General features: G+C 43.2%; 1 protein-coding gene across 11 annotated transcripts in view; it reads left to right on the top strand.

The window, feature by feature from the left end:
- TP63 (tumor protein p63) overlaps positions 1 to 21,475 on the top strand; it is an 875,477-nt gene that overhangs the window by 552,370 nt on the left and 301,632 nt on the right. For all 11 annotated transcript variants that reach the window (XM_063916475.1, XM_063916476.1, XM_063916470.1 and 8 more), the window contains 2 exons: positions 3,697 to 3,822; positions 14,488 to 14,620. In XM_063916475.1, coding sequence (XP_063772545.1) covers positions 3,697 to 3,822; positions 14,488 to 14,620 — 259 coding nt within the window. The remainder of the gene's footprint in view (positions 1 to 3,696; positions 3,823 to 14,487; positions 14,621 to 21,475) is intronic.

Below are 21,475 nucleotides of genomic sequence, written 5' to 3'. Positions count from 1 at the left end.
TTTAATAAACGACAGGGGCGTGCAAGAGATGCTGTCGGTGGCCCGAAGAATTGCGGGCCACTTTCGGCATTCAGCCACCGCGTGCCGAAGACTGGAGCACCACCAAACAGTCCTGAACCTGCCCTGCCATCATCTGAAGCAAGAGGTGGTAACGAGGTGGAATTCAACCCTCTATATGCTTCAGAGGATGGAGGAGCAGCAAAAGGCCATTCAAGCCTATACATCTGCCCACGATATAGGCAAAGGAGAAGGAATGCACCTGACTCAAGCGCAGTGGAGAATGATTTCAACGTTGTGCAAGGTTCTGCAACCCTTTGAACTTGCCACACGTGAAGTCAGTTCAGACACTGCCAGCCTGAGTCAGGTCATTCCCCTCATCAGGCTTTTGCAGAAGAAGCTGGAGACATTGAAGGAGGAGCTAAAACAGAGCGATTCCGCTAGGCATGTGGGACTTGTGGATGGAGCCCTTAATTCGCTTAACCAGGATTCACGGGTGGTCAATCTGTTGAAATCAGAGCACTACATTTTGGCCACCGTGCTCGATCCTAGATTTAAAACCTACGTTGTATCTCTCTTTCCGGCAGACACAAGTCTGCAGAGGTTCAAAGACCTGCTGGTGAGAAAATTGTCAAGTCAAGCGGAACGTGACCCGTCAACAGCTCCTCCTTCACATTCTCCCGCAACTGGGGGTGCGAGGAAAAGGCTAAGAATTCTGAGCCCACCCGCTGGCGGTGATGCAGGGCAGTCTGGAGCGAGTGCTGACATCTGGTCGGGACTGAAGGACCTGGCAACGATTACTGACATGTCGTCTACTGTCACTGCATATGATTCTGTCACCATTGAAAGAATGGTGGAGGATTATATGAGTGACCGCATCCAAGTAGGCACGTCAGACAGTCCGTACGTATACTGGCAGGAAAAAGAGGCAATTTGGAGGCCCTTGCACAAAGTGGCTGTATTTTACCTAAGTTGCCCACCCTCCAGTGTGTACTCCGAAAGAGTGTTTAGTGCCGCCGCTCACCTTGTCAGCAATCGGCGTACGAGGTTACTTCCAGAAAATGTGGAGAAGATGATGTTCATCAAAATGAATTATAATCAATTCCTCCGTGGAGACATTCACCAGCAATTGCCTCCAGAAAGTACACAGGGACCTGAGATGGTGGATTACAGTGGGGACGAATTAATAATCTGTGAGGAGGGGGATGTACACAGTGAAAGGGGTGAGGAATCGGAGGATGATGATGAGGTGGACATCTTGCCTTTGTAGAGCCAGTTTGTGCAAGGAGAGATTGATTGCTTCTTTTTTGGTGGGGGCCCAAACCAACCAGTCATTTCAGTCACAGTCGTGTGGCAGACCCTGTCGCTGAAATGATGGGTTCGTTAAAGTGTGCATGTCCTGTTTATACAACATAAGGGTGGGTGGGAGGGCCCAAGGACAATTCCATCTTGCACCTCTTTTTTCTTACATTTTTCTTTGCATCATGTGCTGTTTGGGGACAATTTTTTTGAAGTGCTATCCTGCCTGACACTGCAGTGCCACTCCTAGATGGGCCAGGTGTTTGTGTCGGCCACTTGTGTTGCTTAGCTTAGCCATCCAGCGACCTTGGTGCGCCTCTTTTTTTCTTTGCATCATGTGCTGTTTGGGGACAATTTTTTTGAAGTGCCATCCTGCCTGACACTGCAGTGCCACTCCTAGATGGGCCAGGTGTTTGTGTCGGCCACTTGTGTCGCTTAGCTTAGCCATCAAGCGACCTTGGTGCACCTCTTTTTTTCTTTGCATCATGTGCTGTTTGGGGACAATTTGTTTGAAGTGCCATCCTGCCTGACACTGCAGTGCCACTCCTAGATGGGCCAGGTGTTTGTGTCGGCCACTTGTGTCGCTTAGCTTAGTCACACCGACCTTGGTGCGCCTCTTTTTTTCTTTGCATCATGTGCTGTTTGGGGACAATTTTTTTTAAGTGCCATCCTGCCTGATACTGCAGTGCCACTCCTAGATGGGCCAGGTGTTTGTGTCGGCCACTTGTGTCGCTTAGCTTAGCCATCCAGCGACCTCGGTGCAAATTTTAGGACTAAAAATAATATTGTGAGGTGTGAGGTGTTCAGAATAGACTGAAAATGAGTGGAAATTATGGTTATTGAGGTTAATAATACTATGGGATCAAAATGACCCCCAAATTCTATGATTTAAGCTGTTTTTGAGGGTTTTTTGTAAAAAAAACACCCGAATCCAAAACACACCCGAATCCGACAAAAAATTTTCAGGGAGGTTTTGCCAAAAATCGTCCGAATCCAAAACACGGCCGCGGACCCGAATCCAAAATCAAAACACAAAACCCGAAAAATTTCCGGTGCACATCACTACTTATAACCAATACAGGAAAATGGCACTGATGATCCCATGTGAATGTATGTATGTCTGATTTACTTTTTTTCCTCAAGAATGTAACAGCTGCATAATGGGGTTAAGGTGCAATCAAGGAGATTGTTGGACTATTCAGGAAGTCAGGGAGATTGCGTCTATTTCAGGGAGTCTCCTGCAGAATGAGGGAGGGTAAGCAAGTATGACCAGCACTAACTATACTCCGTTCACAAGTTGTGTCTGAAGCAGGCATTATTACACTTCCAATTACCTCTCTTAGCTTTGCCTGAGCAAGAATTCCCTACTACAGCACAGCACCATTATATTTCTTCAGTATGGTTGCATGTGGAGATGCAACTGAACTGCTATTCTGCATAACAAGCTAATGCTTGGTTCCGGAGCATGCGCAAGGAGAAAAGATGCAAGATGTGTTCCGTATATGTGCTCTGTAAACATTCAACTCTTCGTCAGTCCTTATGTTTTATTAAATGTAATCTCATACTAGGAAAAACTAATTATTATGTTATACAGTATTGTACATTATAACCTACATAATAAGAATATTATGTAAACTAAAAGGTTTAGGACAGTGATTTATTTTCCCTATGGAAATAAGGTTTCCAATACTTACCACTAGTTATAAGTTGATACAAGATTTATAGTACCTTCCACACACTGGTTAAATGTGAAGATGCTTATTTTATTCATTTCTGGGTTTTTTGTTTTTTTTACTGTTTTCTCCCTATTTCTGGAACTATTTATAAGTACTAATAATGAGACAATAAAAACGTGCTGGTATGTATAACCACAAAAAAGCACTGTGTATAGGAAATACAACATAAGACGCCCACCGTGACCTACAGTATATACATTTAGTTTCTTTAGGTCTCTCTTTATATTCTCATCCATGCTGCTCCTTTGAATTTACCTTAAGTCAGCCTATATTATAATGTAAGGATAAACCACCTCACTCTGTTTCACCTCTCCCATTTAATGGGTGACCGACTCCTTCTGTCAGCACTCCCACATGAGTGCTCCTTTTCAGTCACTCAAGACCTTGTTTCTTTTATCAATTTTATGTTTCCTTCTCCCTTTCTCCAACCTTGTTTATTTATATTTACTTATCTATCCATTTATCTTTTGGTTTAAAGCTTTAATTTCTGGCTTTATAATTCAAAGACAATAGACAAGATGGGCTTGAATATATACTGTGTTAAATGTACAGTAAATGTCATGGAAAGCAACTGTGGTGTACTTACTATGTGGTTTATTTGTTGTGTGTAAAAAACAACAGTGTTGTCATTGATGTTCACTCACAAAACTTTTCTTCTGTGAAGGTTTGTGGACACGTCGACACATTTTTCCTGTAAAGAAAGGTATTATCGCACAGCCATGTCTCAGACCTCACATGGTTCCGAAAATAAAAGCTCTGGAGTATTTGATCGACTTTGGGAATTTTTAGGGTAAGTTGTTTTAATACAAAAAATAGTCACCTTGATCTTTTAATAGTAAATCTATTGTTACACAAAGGGTCAGATTCAGTTAGCTGCAAGGTTTTGTTGGAAACCCAGGCTATTGGGGTTATTCAGGTTTGTTAGCAAACCAAAAAGCAAGGATGCACTGCAGGTGGGACAGGTGTAACATGTGCAGAGAGATTTAGATTTGGGTAGGTTCTATTGTTTCTGTGCATGGTAAATACTGGCAGCTTAATTTTAACAGTGCAATTTAGATTTCCCAAATCTAAATCTCTCTGCACATGTTACATCTGCCCCATCTTCAGTTGCGCATGGTTTTACACAGTTGCTTACTTATTTTGTTTGCTAACAAACCTGAATAAGGCCCTGTGTGCGGCTGCTCACATATCAGGGTTTTATGGTAATTAAAACCTTGCTTATTTTTGCTTGCACTTTGGACTTGAGTAAAAATAATGTAGGCAAGGTGTTCCTACTGTAGTATGCCACAATGTGACATTGTACATGGTTCCGCTACCACCCCATAGCTACATCAATCTGCCCCTGAGAAGCTACATTTCACCAATAACCATTCATAGCATCACACCTTACCTCATCTTAAGTTTTTACAGGTAGAACTTGGTCAACTGGCAAAAAATAATAGGTTGGTACTGTAAATATGTTTGTATAGTATGTACTAAATGATTTTGTTTTGCTAAACAATTGTATTCCCATGTCCCAGAGACATCTTGTTCAAAAAATATTTCATAATCATGATTTGTAAATGGAGATCCCGTTCCGCCGGTTACCTCAGAATACCTAGAGAGGGGAAGGGTTGGTCAGTTAGGGTAATGTCACTTCCTTGCAAACACAGTGCCTCCAACCAAGTTGCATTTAATCAGTGAAAATGGATAACAGAAAGTACCTTGGCGCCAACAAAGAATCAGCTGCACACAGGCTGGTCTAAAAGGTATCCCCAATACCAAGGATAAAATGGGTAAGGTGAAGTAAGACCAGATGTCGTGCGCTTATAAGATTAATGAAAAAAGGGGTACTTTCCTCACAAGTCTTCTGCTAAATACTTCATATAAATAGGATCCATATGTGGGGAAAAAAACTGAATTCCAAATATAGTGTAGTATATTCTAAATTTGAAAAATGAGTATATACGGATGATGTCAATGAAAATAGATGGGGGATTACCAGAACTAAGTGCAATACAAGCCACGATATATGCCTTTCAAAAGTATTCCGCAGCTAGGATGATCGTGTGTCAATCCCTTCACAGGTCTTCTGTCGTCAACCTTTACCACAAACGCTCCCCAGAAACGAAATTCATATAGGGAAAACAGAATTCCAGATATAGTGTAGTAGGTTCAGAGAAAAGTAATTTTAATATATACAAATAAAAATTGCCAATACATAACAGGTAATAGATGGAGAATTACCACAAATAATAATAAAATCAGCGTTGAATAATGAGTCTCACTGGAAAGAATACAGCTCAAATATCCCCTGATATAAAAAGGTAAAGTTGGAGGTTTACCGGATTTTCAAGAAATATGTGCCTTTGATGTTACGAGGAAGCTGGCTCCGGAACCCGTCTCCCAAAGTGACACACAGTTCCGTCCGTCCGGTGAAGCTCTTTGCCACACAAGTTTCTCCTGTCATGCAGTGCCGACCGGTTTCGGGATCTCTCCCTTCATCAAGGCTGTATGACAGGAGCTATGCTAAGTCTGGGCTATTTATGCTCTGTAGGTAAATCACTTCCGGGTCAACAAGGTCACCTTGTATGTAAAACACTTCCGGGTCAACAAGGTCACCTATATATTCTTACATCAAGTTTTCCCTCCACAGATTCAAAATTGTTATGTAGTCTAAACATAGCAGCTTTGCATAATAAAAACTACAAAACACAACCTATCTAAACTCAACTTTTAGTGGGAGGACCTAGCCTCCGTATTTCCGTACTTCCGATACACAAAATTTTAATAATACTGGGGGATCTCATAATTTTATGTTAATATCACGTTGGTGGTACTCGTGGATTATTTACTTAAAAAAGCCGTCTCTAATAGATAGGTACGGGAGCGGCCGCGTGCTTCCGGTCCGTGGAACGCACCACGGACCGCATCCCGGCTTTGAGGCATGCACTTCCTGTGTCGCGGCTGCATGCTTCCGGTCCATGGAACGCACGTGGACCACATGACGGTCTTCTTTAGATTATCTCCCTCCGCTGTGTGGTCGCGTGCTTCCGGGCTATGGGACGCACAGCAGACCACGTCTTGACTTCCTGCTTTTGAGACGTCCATATACACCCAGTTTTTTACAGCGCATATCAATCTGAAAAAAGGGGGGGAGGGGGGGGGGGAAACCACATAAATAACATTTCTTGAAGGGGGGGGTCACTTCACCTTACCCAAGTTGCATTTAATGTCATTTAATTGTGGAATTCATTAAAGTAGAGATGAGCGGTTTCTGTTCTCTGAGAACCGAACACCACACCCCCTCCCCCACCCCCACCCCGAACTTCACGCTCAGAGCCCAGATCCCAGTCCGGCTCAGGACTTCCCACCAGACACGGAAACCAGAACAGGGCAAAACGTCATAATCCCGCTGTCAGAATCTCGCAAGTTTTCAGGACTTGGAGAGTGAGGGAGACAGATCGCTGTCTCTCTATGGGTGGTGACGATAGGTGGGGTTAGTGTTTGCTCTGTAGGAGTGCTGCTGCAGTCCCTGTGGTGTACCTGTGCTGTGTTAGGGGTGCTGTCCTAGCTGTCCGGGCTGTCACTGGTGTTTCATGTGCTGTTATGGGTGCTGCAGCTGTATATGGGTGTTGCTGTCCTGGCTATCACTGTGTTGTACAGGAGGCAGGGGCACTGACCTCCTGTATGCAGTAAAATATAGGGATGCTGCTGTTAAAATAACATTACAATGGCCCTATATGCTATAAAAATTCAGGGGTGCAGTTGATAACATTTAAAAGGACACTGGTCCTGTATGCTTTAAAAATATAGGGGTACTGCTGTTAAAATAACATTACACTAGCCCTGTATGCTATAAAAATTCAAGGACGCAGTTGTTAAAAATTAAAAGCACACTGGTCCTGTATGCTGTAAAAATTCAGGAGTACAGTTGTTAAAAATTAAAAGCACACTGGTTCTGTATGCTCTAATAATATAGGAGTGCTCCTGTTAAAATAACATTACACTGGCCCTGTATGCTGTAAGAATACAGGGGTGCTGTGAAAATAAAGGGGCACTGTTCTGTGTGCTGTAATAATAAAGGGGTGCTGTCCTGTTAAATGGAGAACAACAATTTGGAGGTAAAAATAGTGGAAGGTCAGGAACCACTTCCAGTTCCTAGTACTAGTGCTGAAGCTGCTGCTGCCACCAGTCATGACATTGACAATGCAATTCCATCAGCGTTGTCTGCTGAGGCCAATGCCCAATGTCATAGAGGGCATGTAAGATCCAAGAAGCAAAAATTAAGAATCAGGAAAAAAAAGAAATTATCTGATGAGAATCGTAAAATTGGCAATATGCCATTGACAACACGAAGTGGCAAGGCAAGACTAAGGCCTTGGCCTATGTTCATGACTGATGGCTCAGCTTCTCATGAGGATGGAAGCCCTCCTCCCTCTCGAAAAATGAAAAAAATGAAGCTTGTTAAAGCACAGGAAAAAACAACTGTTCATTCAGAGATATCACAAATCCCCAAGGAGAGTCCAAGTGTGTCCGCGGTTGCAATGTCTAGGCCTGACCTTCCCAAGACTGCATGGAAAGAGGAGGCTCCTACCACCATTTGCACGCCCCCTGCAAGTGCTGGGAAGAGCACCAGCAGTCATATGGAGATTGAGAATGTCACTGTAGATATACACCAGGATGAGGAGGAAATTAATGTAGCTGGCGCTGAGGAGGAAGTTGACGATGAGGATTCTGATAGTGACGTGGTTTGTTTGAATAAGGTACCAGTGGAGACAGTTGTCTGTGGGATGAGAATGCCCATTGTCATGCCTGGGCAAAATACCAAAAAAGACAACTCTTCGGTGTGGAATTATTTCTCCACAAATCTGGACAACAGGTGTCAAGCTGTGTGTTGCCTTTGTCAATCCGTAATAAGTAGGGGTAAGAATGTTAACCACCTAGGAACATCATCCCTTATACGTCACCTGCAGCGCATTCATCAGAAATCATTGTCAAGTTCAGAAACTTTGGGTAAGAGCGTAAGCAGTCCACTGACACCTAAATCCCTTCTTCCTCTTGTACCCAAGCTCCTGCAAGCCACACCACCAACTCCCTCAAGATCAACTTCCTCCTCAGTCAGGAACGTCAGGAGTCCTGCAGGCCATGTCACTGGCATGACTGGCGAGTCCTCTCCTAACCGGGAATCCTCCGGAGGATCCTTGAGTGGTATGCCTACTGCTGCTGCTGCCGCTACTGTTGTTGCTGCTGGGAGTTGATTGTCATCCCAGAGGGGAAGTTGGAAGACCACTTGTACAACTTCAACTAAGCAATTGACTGTCCAATAGTCCTTTGGGAGGAAGATGAAATATGACAGCATTCACCCTGTTGCAATGCAGATTACTGAGGCCATAACAACTATGCTGGTGTTAGACGTGCGTCTGGTATCCGCCATTAGTACAGTGGTATTTAGACAGTTGATGGATGTACTGTGTCCCCGGTACCAAATCCCGTCTAGATTCCACTTCACTAGGAAAGCGATTCCCGGACTGTACAGGGAAAAGTATCCTCAGTGTCCTGAAAAATGCGGTTGTACCCATTGTCCATTTAACAACGGACAAGTGAAGCAGGGCAAATTAAGGACTATATGACTGTGACAGCCCAATGGGTAGATGTATTGCCTCCCGCAGCAACAATAGCAGCGGTACCAGTAGCAGCATCTCACAAATGCCAACTCATTCCTAGGAAGACTACGCTGTGTATCACCGGTTTCCATAAGAGGCACACCACTTACAACCTCTTACGGAAACTGAGGGACATCATCGCACAATGGCTTACCCCACTTAGACTCTCCTGGAGATTTGTGATATAGGACAACGCCATCAATATTGTGCGTGCATTACATCTGGGCAAATTCCAGCACGTCCCATGTTTTGCACATACAATTAATTTGGTGGTGCAGAATGTTTTGAAAAATGACAGGGGCGTGCAGGACCACTTTCGCCATTCAGCGACTGCGTGACGAAGACTGGAGCACCAGCAAACACTCCTGAACCTGCCCTGCCATCACTTGAAGCAAGAGGTGGTAACGAGGTGGAATTCAACACTCTATATGCTTCGCTTCAGAGGATGGAGAAGCAGCAAGAGGCTATTCAAGCCTATATCCACCAACGATATAGGCAAAGGAATGCACCTGACTCAAGTGCAGTGGAGAATGATTTCCGTGTTGTGCAAGGTTCTCCAACCCTTCGAACTTGCCACACGTGAAGTCAGTTCAGACACTGCCAGCTTGAGTCAGAGAATCTATGGGGCATTGCCAAGAGAAAGATGAGAGACATGAGACTGAAGAATGCAGAAGAGCTGAAGACCGCTATTGAAGCATCCTGGTTTTCCATAACACCTCAGCAGTGCCACAGGCTGATGGAATCCATGCCATGCCGCATTGAGGCAGTAATTCATGCAAAAGGGGCCCAAACCAAGTACTGAGTACATATGCATTATTGTACTTTTCAGAGGGCCGATATTTCTGTATTTAAAATCCTTTTTTTATTGATTTTATGTAATATTCTAATTTTCTGAGATTTTGGATTTGGGGTTTTCTTAAGCTGTAAGCCACAATCATCAAAATGATAACAAATAAAGGCTTGAAATATCTCACTTTGCATGTAATGAGTCTATATAATATATTAGTTTCACCTTTTGAGTTGAATTACTGAAATAAATGAACTTTTGCACGATATTCTAATTTTCTGAGTTTCACCTGTAATTGACATAGTCAAAAGGTCAACATGCCAATGGTCAACACATGAACAGGTCATCATGAGCTTTTACATTTTTCAAATTTCTATCTTTTTTTATACTTTCCATCCACGTGGACTACAGTTGGGAATGGTAACCAGTGCCGAGCGCAGCGGTAGCGGAGCAAGTCATGGGAGGGTACGCGGTGCACTAATTGGGGTTCCTCGTGGATGGCAAAATTTTGACACTCATTTAAAAAACTCATGCTGACTTTTTCATTTGTTGACCATTTTTGTGTCAACATTTTGACCCTGTTGACCTTGTGCATGTCGACCATTTGGTGTCGACCCAGACATTGTCGACACTTTGACTATTGACCTATTATACCATAACCTTTTGCTGATAATATGCCGGCTTCTGTATGGTATTTTACTTCACTCCTTGGATATGCCGGGAAATGTAGTTTTTACAGTATTTTCAGAGACTATGGGGGTCATTCCGAGTTGATCGCTCGCTAGCAGTTTTTAGCAGTCGTGCAAACGCTAAGCCGCCGCCCTCTGGGAGTGTATTTTAGCTTAGCAGAAGTGCGAACGAAAGGATCGCAGAGCGGCTACAAAAAAAAATTGTGCAGTTTCAGAGTAGCTCCAGACCTACTCAGCGCTTGTGATCACTTCAGACTGTTTAGTTCCGGATTTGACGTCACAAACACGCCCTGCGTTCGGCCAGACACGCCTGCATTTTTCCTGGCGTGCCTGCGTTTTTTCGAACACTCCCTGAAAACGGTCAGTTAACACCCAGAAACGCCCCCTTCATGTCAATCACTCTGCGGCGGCCATTGCGACTGAAAAGCTTCGCTATACCTTGTGTAAAAATACATCGGCCGTTGTGAAAGTACATCGCGCCTGCACACTGCGCCGCATACGCATGTGCAGAAGTGCCGGGTTTTTACTTAATCACAGCGCAGTGAACATTTTCAGCTAGCGATCAACTCAGAATGACCCCCATTTTCAGCTAGCGATCAACTCAGAATGACCCCCTATATTAGACAGCCCGTTTTCCTATGACTTAACTCCTGACACTTATATTTAATAAACATTGTTTTTTCAAGATAACAACTCTATATATTAAATATAAAGAAATAATCAGGCGCAATTAATAGCTCATAAAAAGTATATATAAATAATCTGGATAAGGACTGATAATTTTAACACAGCTGCTCCCAACGAATAGTCTGCAGCTATTCAGATGCAACTAAGAAACAGCCATATGTATATAAAAAATTGTATATATATATATATATATATATATATACACTGCTCAAAAAAATAAAGGGAACACTAAAATAACACATCCTAGATCTGATTGAATGAAATATTCTTATTAAATACTTTCTTCTTTACATAGTTGAATGTGCTGACAACAAAATCACACAAAAATTATCAATGGAAATCAAATTTATTAACCCATGGAGGTCTGGATTTGGAGTCACCCTCAAAATTAAAGTGGAAAAACACACTACAGGCTGATCCAACTTTGATGTAATGTCCTTAAAACAAGTCAAAATGAGGCTCAGTAGTGTGTGTGGCCTCCACGTGCCTGTATGACCTCCCTACAACCCACACAAGTGGCTCAGGTAGTGCAGCTCATCCAGGATGGCACATCAATGCGAGCTGTGGCAAGAAGGTTTGCTGTGTCTGTCAGCGTAGTGTCCAGAGCATGGAGGCGCTACCAGGAGACAGGCCAGTACATAAGGAGATGTGGAGGAGGCCGTAGGAGGGCAACAACCCAGCAGCAGGACCGCTACCTCCGCCTTTGTGCAAGGAGGAACAGGAGGAGCACTGCCAGAGCCCTGCAAAATGACCTCCAGCAAGCCACAAATGTGCATGTGTCTACTCAAACGATCAGAAACAGACTCCATGAGGGTGGTATGAGGGCCCGACGTCCACAGGTGGGGGTTGTGCTTACAGCCCAACACCGTGCAGGACGTTTGGCATTTACCAGAGAACACCAAGATTGGCAAATGTGCCACTGGCGCCCTGTGCTCTTCACAGATGAAAGCAGGTTCTCACTGAGCACATGTGACAGACGTGACAGAGTCTGGAGACGCCAAGGAGAACGTTCTGCTGCCTGCAACATCCTCCAGCATGGCCGGTTTGGCAGTGAGTCAGTAATGGTGTGGGGTGGCATTTCTTTGGAGGGCCGCACAGCCCTCCATGTCCTCGCCAGAGGTAGCCTGACTGCCATTAGGTACCGAGATGAGATCCTCAGACCCCTTGTGAGACCATATGCTGGTGCGGTTGGCCCTGGGTTCCTCCTAATGCAAGACAATGCTAGACCTCGTGTGGCTGGAGTGTGTCAGCAGTTCCTGCAAGACGAAGGCATTGATGCTATGGCCTGGCCCGCCCGTTTCCCAGACCTGAATCCAATTGAGCACATCTGGGACATCATGTCTCGCTCCATCCACCAACCACAGACTGTCCAGGAGTTGGCGGATGCTTTAGTCCAGGTCTGGGAGGAGATCCCTCAGGAGACCATCCGCCACCTCATCAGGAGCATGCCCAGGTGTTGTAGGGAGGTCATACAGGCACGTGGAGGCCACACACACTACTGAGCCTCATTTTGACTTGTTTTAAGGACATTACATCAAAGTTGGATCAGCCTGTAGTGTGTTTTTCCACTTTAATTTTAAAGGGTGACTCCAAATCCAGACCTTCATGGGTTAATAAATTTGATTTCCATTGATAATTTTTGTGTGATTTTGTTGTCAGCACATTCAACTATGTAAAGAACAAAGTATTTAATAAGAATATTTTATTCATTCAGATCTAGGATGTGTTATTTTAGTGTTCCCTTTATTTTTTTGAGCAGTGTATATACATATATATATATATATATATATCAAGGGAACGCTAATTTATGATATTATAAAGCATTTAATGACAACATTTAAAAAGTAGCACATATCATTATTAGTAACAGTAGTGAAAACTATAGTCTTACAAAGTGGATATTACCCAATTAACATAGGATCTCAATTAGTGAGCACACCACTGAAAAGTGAAAAGAAGATCACAGTCCACAGTTTGCAAAATTTGGAAACGCAAGGAGGAACACTCGCGCTGTAATTCCACCACTCAATCACTCACCACTCCAATGATATGTCTTTGAGATGAAAAGGGAGCGATGTGAAGAACTTATAGCGCTGTATTTGTGGTGATGAGCCCTGGCATGGAGAGGGGGGAGGCGCGGCAGTTGTAACTCCGTGGGCGGCTGAATGAAGAGGCTTTAGCGGGGAGACTTCTTGTCAGTTCCCATATCTGCGCTCAGCAGCGCTGTGTAGTAAATTGATCATCCCAACGTGGGCATTAGAACGGCTGATCAATAGCAGCCCCGTATAGCAATAGGAGGGGTAGCTCTGCTAGGCGGCTTGCGTGCCGACTTCCGTGTCCACCAGGGGAATTGCAGAGAAAACAGCCAAGCGGTACCCACGGTTTCCTAATTAATGGCTCAAAGTTATATAGGGTGATCAGAAAACTTTTAATCCAGGAATGCTGGCAGTGGTAGTGGTCACAGCGAGACCCTAAGATTGTCCTTGACATGTTTCTCCGCTAAGCAGGGGTATGAGGTTTCATCAGAAGGTAGCTGCAGTTTTGAGTATGCCTTTAAATGGGCAATAGTAATACATAGTAATAAATGCAAAAGAAAATGATTTTGCACGCATTACCTTGGCACTTTCAAATACATTGCACAAAGTCATCGATACATGGTCGTTTGAAAAACTAATGTTTAGTATTTACAGTATACCCCCTAACCTCCCTGTACAAGTGGCTTCTGTATACAAGATTACATAATACTCCAGCATTTTGTGTTACTTGGATACAATAGTCCTATATGCAGCTCTTTGGGCCCCAGCAGAGCATGCTGTATGGCTAGTTGTGCAGAAATATATGTGATGGTGCAGAGCAGAACTGACACAGAGTTGCTCCCCTGCCACGATTTGCGTGCACAGAAGTAAATGTGTATATTCTCCTGTATGCAGAGTTTTATGTCTCTCTGCAACTGGACAGCGCCTATGTGCGCACTGAAGGGGGAATCCCATTCCCTATTGTAGTGGAGTGTAAATGCTTGTAACAGCCCCCGAACTTGCCCCACTCGTGGCCCCTTCTAATGCCGGACTCGAACAAAAACCATGAGTCCGATGGTACTGTAAGTGCAGCATACAGCTGAGTATGATACCTGAGTTTGTTACCTGCCATTATTGTACATGAACCATTGCTATGTCTGGTGCAACAGATCCAAATATCAAAACAGACATAATTACACATATGCATGATCCACAGTTCCGTCATCATGCCCTTACTGAACCTACCACAAAACAGTCCATTATAGCCCATTTATGCCCCTTAAGTTGCAAGTGAATATGCCTTAGTTTGTGTACAACTATGCATTGCCTGTACTTGCATGTGCAGAGGAAAAAACATGCAAGATATGCTTTGCAAATTCAATTTATACTTACCTACATTTAATTTCATAGACGCTGCAGGGAACTTCTGGGGGTGTGGCAAGGCTTTGACATCATTAAGCTCTGCCCCCACTATGAGAAAAAGGCATGATTCGTGGGTCTGCCCCGGAGCTAAAATGAGACAATTGTTTTGAAGAATAAAATTTAAATTTCCATAGATTTTCCAGTTAATGAAAGGCATTCAGTTATTCATGTACAGTAAATAAACATTCTGTTCATTATTTTTTTTTTTAGACCAATGCATTCTGTACAACCCATTGACTTGAATTTTACCAGTGATGCAACAGAGAAAGGTCCTACAAATAAGATTGAAATTAGCATGGACTGTATAAGGATGCAGGACTATGATCTGACTGATCCAATGTGGGTGAGTGATTAGCAGAAACTGCTTGTTTAATGCACCATATACAGATAACGACTGACCCTAGGATGCTTTACCGTCCAGGATCTGGTTTATTTCGATTATTTCTTTTCTCTGTTGACTCTAAAATCGTGACCAGAGCTTGTGAAAACATTAGTTCACATTCATAAGTTATTAAAGCACACAAACACACCCAGATTTCTGAATTAGGTTAGTTCCTCTGCAGTGTGAGCAACAAAGGCTTCAAGTCCTTTCCATTTTCACAAAAGAAATCAGTGTTTCAACTTTCTCCAATAACACTCATGTTTTCATAGTCCTTTGTTATAATGTACACTTTAGTCTACCTAACGCCCGTTGCCAATGCAGTCTCATACCTCTATCAACAGTAAAAAAAAATCTAATGCAGACAGATAAGACACAACAATAAAAGTATTCTACATTTACAGAATGGGAAGGCTGTCTTATATAAACACATCTAGCTTGTTGAGCTTGTCGTACAAGGAATATAAATTATATAAATGTATGTTCTAGTAATACAGTTTATATAGTGTGGGGGGGGGGGGGGCTGGACTGCAAACCCTAACTCTAAACATAATGAGAGGCGCTACCATGCTGAGACTTGTAGTGCCAAACACAAAAAAAGGAAAATGCAGGTGCACACTCGGAAAATTGCTAATCAGAATAATTGTAATACATTCTGCAATTTAACATCAAATGAAATTGAGGTTCTTTGAAAAATTTTGGGGAAAAATATGGGCCTACCCACCATGTCCAGGTGACCTCATTAGGTAGGTCCCTATCATTCCTGTTTTTAAAGTACAGGGCATGGTACCCCCCAGGCTAGCCCAGCCAAACCTAGTTCTAGAAATAGGAAGAAATAAGTTAAATAATTAAAAAATGAATAAAATAAGCATCTGAAGACTTGTCCAGAGCATGGAAGCTATTATAACTCTTGTATCAAACTTGTAACTTTAGATGAGTACCGCTCCTTTATATCTTCTACTAGGTACAATAATAACTCTATTAATTGATAGTTTTCCATTACTAGTCAATTTGTATATAGAAAACTTACTACAGGTTGAGTATCCCATATCCAAATATTCCGAAATACGGAATATTCCGAAATACGGACTTTTTTGACTGAGAGTGAGATAGTGAAACCTTTGTTTTTTGATGGCTCAATGTACACAAACTTTGTTTAATAGACAAAGTTATTAAAAATATTGTATTAAATGACCTTCAGGCTGTGTGTATAAGGTATCTATGAAAGATTAATGATTTGTGTGAATGCAGACACACTTTGTTTAATGCACAAAGTTATAAAAAATATTGGCTAAAATTGCCTTCAGGCTGTGTGTATAAGGTGTATATGTAACATAAATACATTCTTTGCTTAGATTTAGGGCCCATCACCATGATATCTCATTATAGTATGCAATTATTCCAAAATACGGAAAAATCCCATATCCAAAATACCACTGGTCCCAAGCATTTTGGATAATGGATACTCAACCTGTACTATTATATTAATATAATTACAGTGGACGTTTTCAATGCTTGGGTACCACCACTGGTACCCAACTTTTTAGGTGACACATGCTGACACGATTCATGATACACCAATGTAGGAAATAAACCCAGAATCAATATTAACCAAGAATGTCCTGCAAAATCCAGGGAAATTAATTTGTGATAAAATCTATATGAAAATCTAATTTCCAAATAATCCAGTTTGTGTATCTTTATTTTATTTCAACAATAGTCCACATTGGATGATGACAACTTTTGTGACACATCAGGTCAGCATCATGACATACATATATGTCCATGCACACTGGTTGGTAATTGTTACCTACAAAGTATACAATACTGGGGCGGAATGTAATGCCGCTCGAGTTTGGTGGCCGTGCGGGATGCTGTTCGAACTCAGATGTTTTTTTTTAAAAAGTCCAAGTGCAGCCAGCATTCCGCACGGCCACCAATCTCGGGCCGCATTACATCTTTGTTCAATATGAAAACATTTGATAGATTACGTCAGGTGTCAGAGGGAACTGTTAAGATTAGTTAAAAGATGGGCATCCACATATTTTAGTACTCGTCCTCTGACCATATTTACTAACATGCTTGAGAAAGATGCTGTTGCTTTTCAGTAATATCATCATCAGGATTGCAGACACTCAATAATGGTTGCAGCATCACAATTTGTATCCATTTTTGGAACTAAGAATATTGTCATAATGTAATTTATTCTGACTATAATGTGTAACAAATTATGGTTGATTAGATTCATTAAAACCAACTGTTGTGTATTTACATTTTACTAGAATGTCATTTTTAAATGACAGACTTGTTATATATTCCTATTTCATGATTTACCACCCTTTTCTATTGCAAGTTTAGAATTCCTCCTAAGGCTTCTCAGACCTCCTGTCTGATCTTGATTACAATCTATAAGGCAATCCTACATTAAAAATAATGTTCCGCTTGTGACTTATAGGTCTATTTACTAAGCCTTGGATGGATTTAAAGTGGACGAAGATAAATTACCAGCCAATCAACTGCCATGTCATAGGCTGGGTTTGAAAAATGACAGGTAGAATTTGATTGGATGGTACTTTATCTCCATCCAGATTATCTACATCTAAAGCCTGGTAACCCTTATTCTGTTACTAGCTGTTCTACCCGTTCTTCGCACAGGAGTTTTCGATTTTCACGGTTGTACATATAAATGAGTGTTAAAAATTTGGTAAATCTATAGAGATGTGAATTTGAGATGTTTTATTGTAAGTAAATATTAATCCCTGGTTCTTGACATTACTCGAGGAGTATCCGTAGCAGATACGGTAAAAATTCTACACACTGGAGGTGAACCCAGATTTTTATCCACTTGTCTGTTTTGGTGTTATCGTTCACACAATGCAAGCCTTCCTTGGGGGAGGTTTCTTAAAATTGCAATTACGTAGTTTTGCTATTTCCTACCTGAGGAATACCTACTGTATGTTGAATTTCAGCTTCCTAACATATTGGGAAGTAAGAGAATTAGCGATGAGTCAGTGAGTGAGAGATTGAGGGCTTTCGTATATATATATATATATATATATCTATACTGATTGCCCCTCTTTAGTTTGGGCTTCTCAACTACTTAAACATCTTTATTCACAGAGAAATTTTCATTTACAAGTAGTCTTCACCAGAAATTTTTCACCACTTCAGCTCTTCACACTGTAACTCCTAGAAGATTTGTTCGGAATACTTACTATATCACATCAATTTATCTTCACACTAACTAGCCCCCTCCGACATTGCTTAATGTGATCCTGGTATTTTGGCAGTCTCCTCTAACTCCATCCTTTACTTTGTTAATGAGATTGCTGTGCCTCATTTACAGCTTTATCATTTTCATCCCATAAATCCGTGTCCTTTACTGAACTTTCACATGGGGTGGTCTTCAGTATGCCGGCGGTCGGGCTCCCGGCGACCCGCATACCGGCGCCGGGAGCCCAACAGCCGGCATACTGACACTTATTCGCCCTCGTTGGGGTCCACGACCCCCCTGGAGGGAGAATAAAATAGTGTGGCACGCGTAGCGCGCCACCGTGCCCGTAGCGTGGCGAGCGCAGCGAGCCCGCAAGGGGCTCATTTGCGCTCGCCACACTGTCGGTAAGCCGGCGGTCGGGCTCCTGGCGCCGGTATGCTGGTCGCCGGGAGCCCGACCGCCGGCATATCGTAGTGAAGCCTTCACACGCATACTTTACTCTGTCACACAGCTTAACTCAAGTCCTGGGGCATTTTAGATGCTTTGCAATTTAGCTTGCCCTATGAATAGTCATAAATTATCTTTTATATTGCTAAATCAAGATCCTTTTTGTTATGTGTAACATCATCTCTAGTACAGTTGACCATTATCTCCTTGTTAATTGTCTACATATTCTGGGCATGCAAGATTAATTTCTTCCTCGGTTTGGAAGTATCTATGTAATAAGGCTGACTTTCTATGTAATTAGCATGTTGGCATGTGCACATGGACATCTGACCTAAAGTGCACAGCACGCTCCTGACTCCGAATTTAATTAAAAAGAAAAACAACTGAAACACTCTACCCACCCTCCTCCCCATTCTCCCCCACTCTACCCACCCTCCTCCCCACTCTCCCCCACTCTACCCACCCTCCTCACCACTCTCCCCCACACACAATGTGTCCCCAGCACATACTTACTTTTCAGTAAATTGCTTTACTGACACAAGAACAGGCACTGGTCGTCAGATGGGCAGGTGCAGGTGCGTGCTGCACACATCAGGCCAAACGTGCACCCACCGGATGACTGCATGCAGTAACTGATGAAAATGACATGCCCATGGGGGAAGGAGTACTAAGACTGATATGTAAAATTAAGAAATAAATAAATTGTATCTGTTGCACTGGGAACTGGTATGAAAATGGATAGTATGAGAATTACCCCTATCATAATTTTGTATTATAATATTGTTGATGGTATGCAACCACAGACCTATGTTACTAGTACAGAGACAAAGAAGAAACAAAAAGGGGTCTTTTTAATGGTGCACATACGCATTTTTCTTTCCTTTGTGTGTCTATACTATGTAAAAGTAAGACACAGAGTGGGGAGAAAAGGAACAAAGGGGCAAGAAAGAGAGGTCAATACTGAAGAACAATCGGGTCAGAGAAGGGTAGAAGACTAAGAGTGACAGGGTGTTTGAGGGGAACAAACATAACAGAGAAGGTGGAAAGATAGGGGACCTACAGAGAAAATGTAGCAGAAGAGAGAGAAAGTAGGGAATAGAAAAAGACAAAATGCAAAGAAAAAAACAGATTGTCAGATAGAGTAAGAGAAACAGATAGACGGTAAAGGGAGAGATGGATAAACTTAATTTTTTACTTCTCTCTCATCTATTTGTTTGGATTTACAGTATATTGTCTATTGGACAATGGCCTGAGTGCTCCTGTGCTTATGGGATAATGGCCTGAGTGACTGTGTATATTGGGCAATGGCCTGAGTGCTGCTGTGTATATTGGGCAATAGCCTGAGTGCTGTTGTGCTATGGGGCAATGGCCTGAGTACTGCTGTGCATATTGGGAAATGGCCTGAGTGCTGCTGTGCTTATTGGATATCGGCCTGAGTGCTGCTGTGCTTATGGGGCAATGACCTGAGCGCTGTCGTGCATATTGGGCAATGGCCTGCATGCTGCTGTGCTTATGGGGCAGCAGCAGGGTTGGACTGGTCCATGGGAAACCTTCAGTGGGCCTCACTGCCTTGTGGCCAACCTCTACCTCTAAGGATAAGGTTCCAGACTGTGCACTTAAATTATACATTATACCATATGTGTTTCTATAATGGGTGCAGTGTGTGCGGTGCACATGGGCCCTAGGTCTGGGGGGCCCACACCACACACACTGCACCCATATAAATAAATACCCTCCGGAGTCCGGCAGCAGCGGCTCTGCAGTGTGGGTACAAATCACTTGGAATATGGCTGCCGCAGCCATTTCCAATGTCCCGGGAACTAGGCACTGGCACCATGTTCCTGGAAACCTGCGCATGCGCAGTAGACTCCGGCATTATGGTGTCAGAGAGATGGGGGCATGCAACTGAGGTTGCACGCGGGTCCCCTCCTCTCTTAAAATGCCCCTGCATTATACATATATTACCTTATGCTGCACAGAACTATGATGTTTCTACAGTGCATTCTTGTTATTAATCTGATACATTATTGTCTATGCAGTAGCTACCATTATTTACTCTATATATTTATCAAGGGGCCCAGACAATGCATTCTCTAATGGTTAGCCACAACTCAGTGGCAGCTGGCCACACCCCATCTGGGGACGGGACACACCTCGAAGGATGGGCCCCTACCACTGCATTCCTCCAGTGGGCCCTTCTTGTCCCTGTCTGACAAAGGGTAGTGGCCTGAGTGCTGCTGTGCATATTGGGCAATGGTCTGAGTGCAGCTGTGCATACTGGACAATGGCCTGAGTGCTGCTGTGCATATTGGATATCGCCAGTAGTGCAAGTAGAAAAAAAAATTAGTGGTACTATGTGCGCACGCCAAAGAATGGGGGCGGCCCCCACGGTGCCAGATACAAATATGCCACCTCAGTGCAAGATACACATATGCCCCCACAGTGCCAGACAAAAATATGCCCCCCAGTGCCAGATACACATATACCCCCAGTGCCACATATGCCCACCCCAGTGCCAGATACACATATGCCATCAATGCCACATATGCCCCCTGTGCCAGATGCACATATGCCCCAGTGGCATTTATGCCCCCCCAGTTCCAGATGCTCCCATGTCACATCTCCCCACCAACCACCCTTCCAAGCTTCTCTGATTTTCCTACTCCCCCCTCCCGTCAAAGCACTGTCTGTTCCTCCTTCATGCTTGCTTTTGTTCCCCCACCACCCGCAGCCTTAAATTGAATCACCTACTACTACTAGTCGGATAGTCAGACGTCCTCAGTCTGATACAGTCACTGTGGTCACCTCAACACCATGACTGGCGAACATGGCGGAGGTGGCGGTTGCTGCAGCTGCTGGGCTCCTGCACTGTCATGTGCGTGTAGGACTCAATTAGGCGGAGGCAGAGGCTTTATTGTGTTAGGCTGCAGCTGGGACTTTCAGACGCGGCGGTCGGTGGAGCATCCTTTTGATTTAAAAAAAAAAAAAAACTACAGCGGGGTACCGGCAACATATTTCAAATGGTATGCCGTACTATGCTGTACCACCGCCCTTGCACCACTGTATATCGCCCTGAGTGCTGCTGTGCTTATGAGGCAGTGACCTGAGTGTGCTGTGTATATTGGGCAGCGGACTAAGGGCCTAATTAATAATTCTTC

The sequence above is a fragment of the Pseudophryne corroboree genome, chromosome 4, assembly GCF_028390025.1.
Source record: "Pseudophryne corroboree isolate aPseCor3 chromosome 4, aPseCor3.hap2, whole genome shotgun sequence".
Taxonomy (NCBI): domain Eukaryota; kingdom Metazoa; phylum Chordata; class Amphibia; order Anura; family Myobatrachidae; genus Pseudophryne; species Pseudophryne corroboree.
The sequence above is the reverse complement of the archived record's forward strand: the minus strand, read 5'-3'. Positions and strand labels throughout refer to the sequence as shown.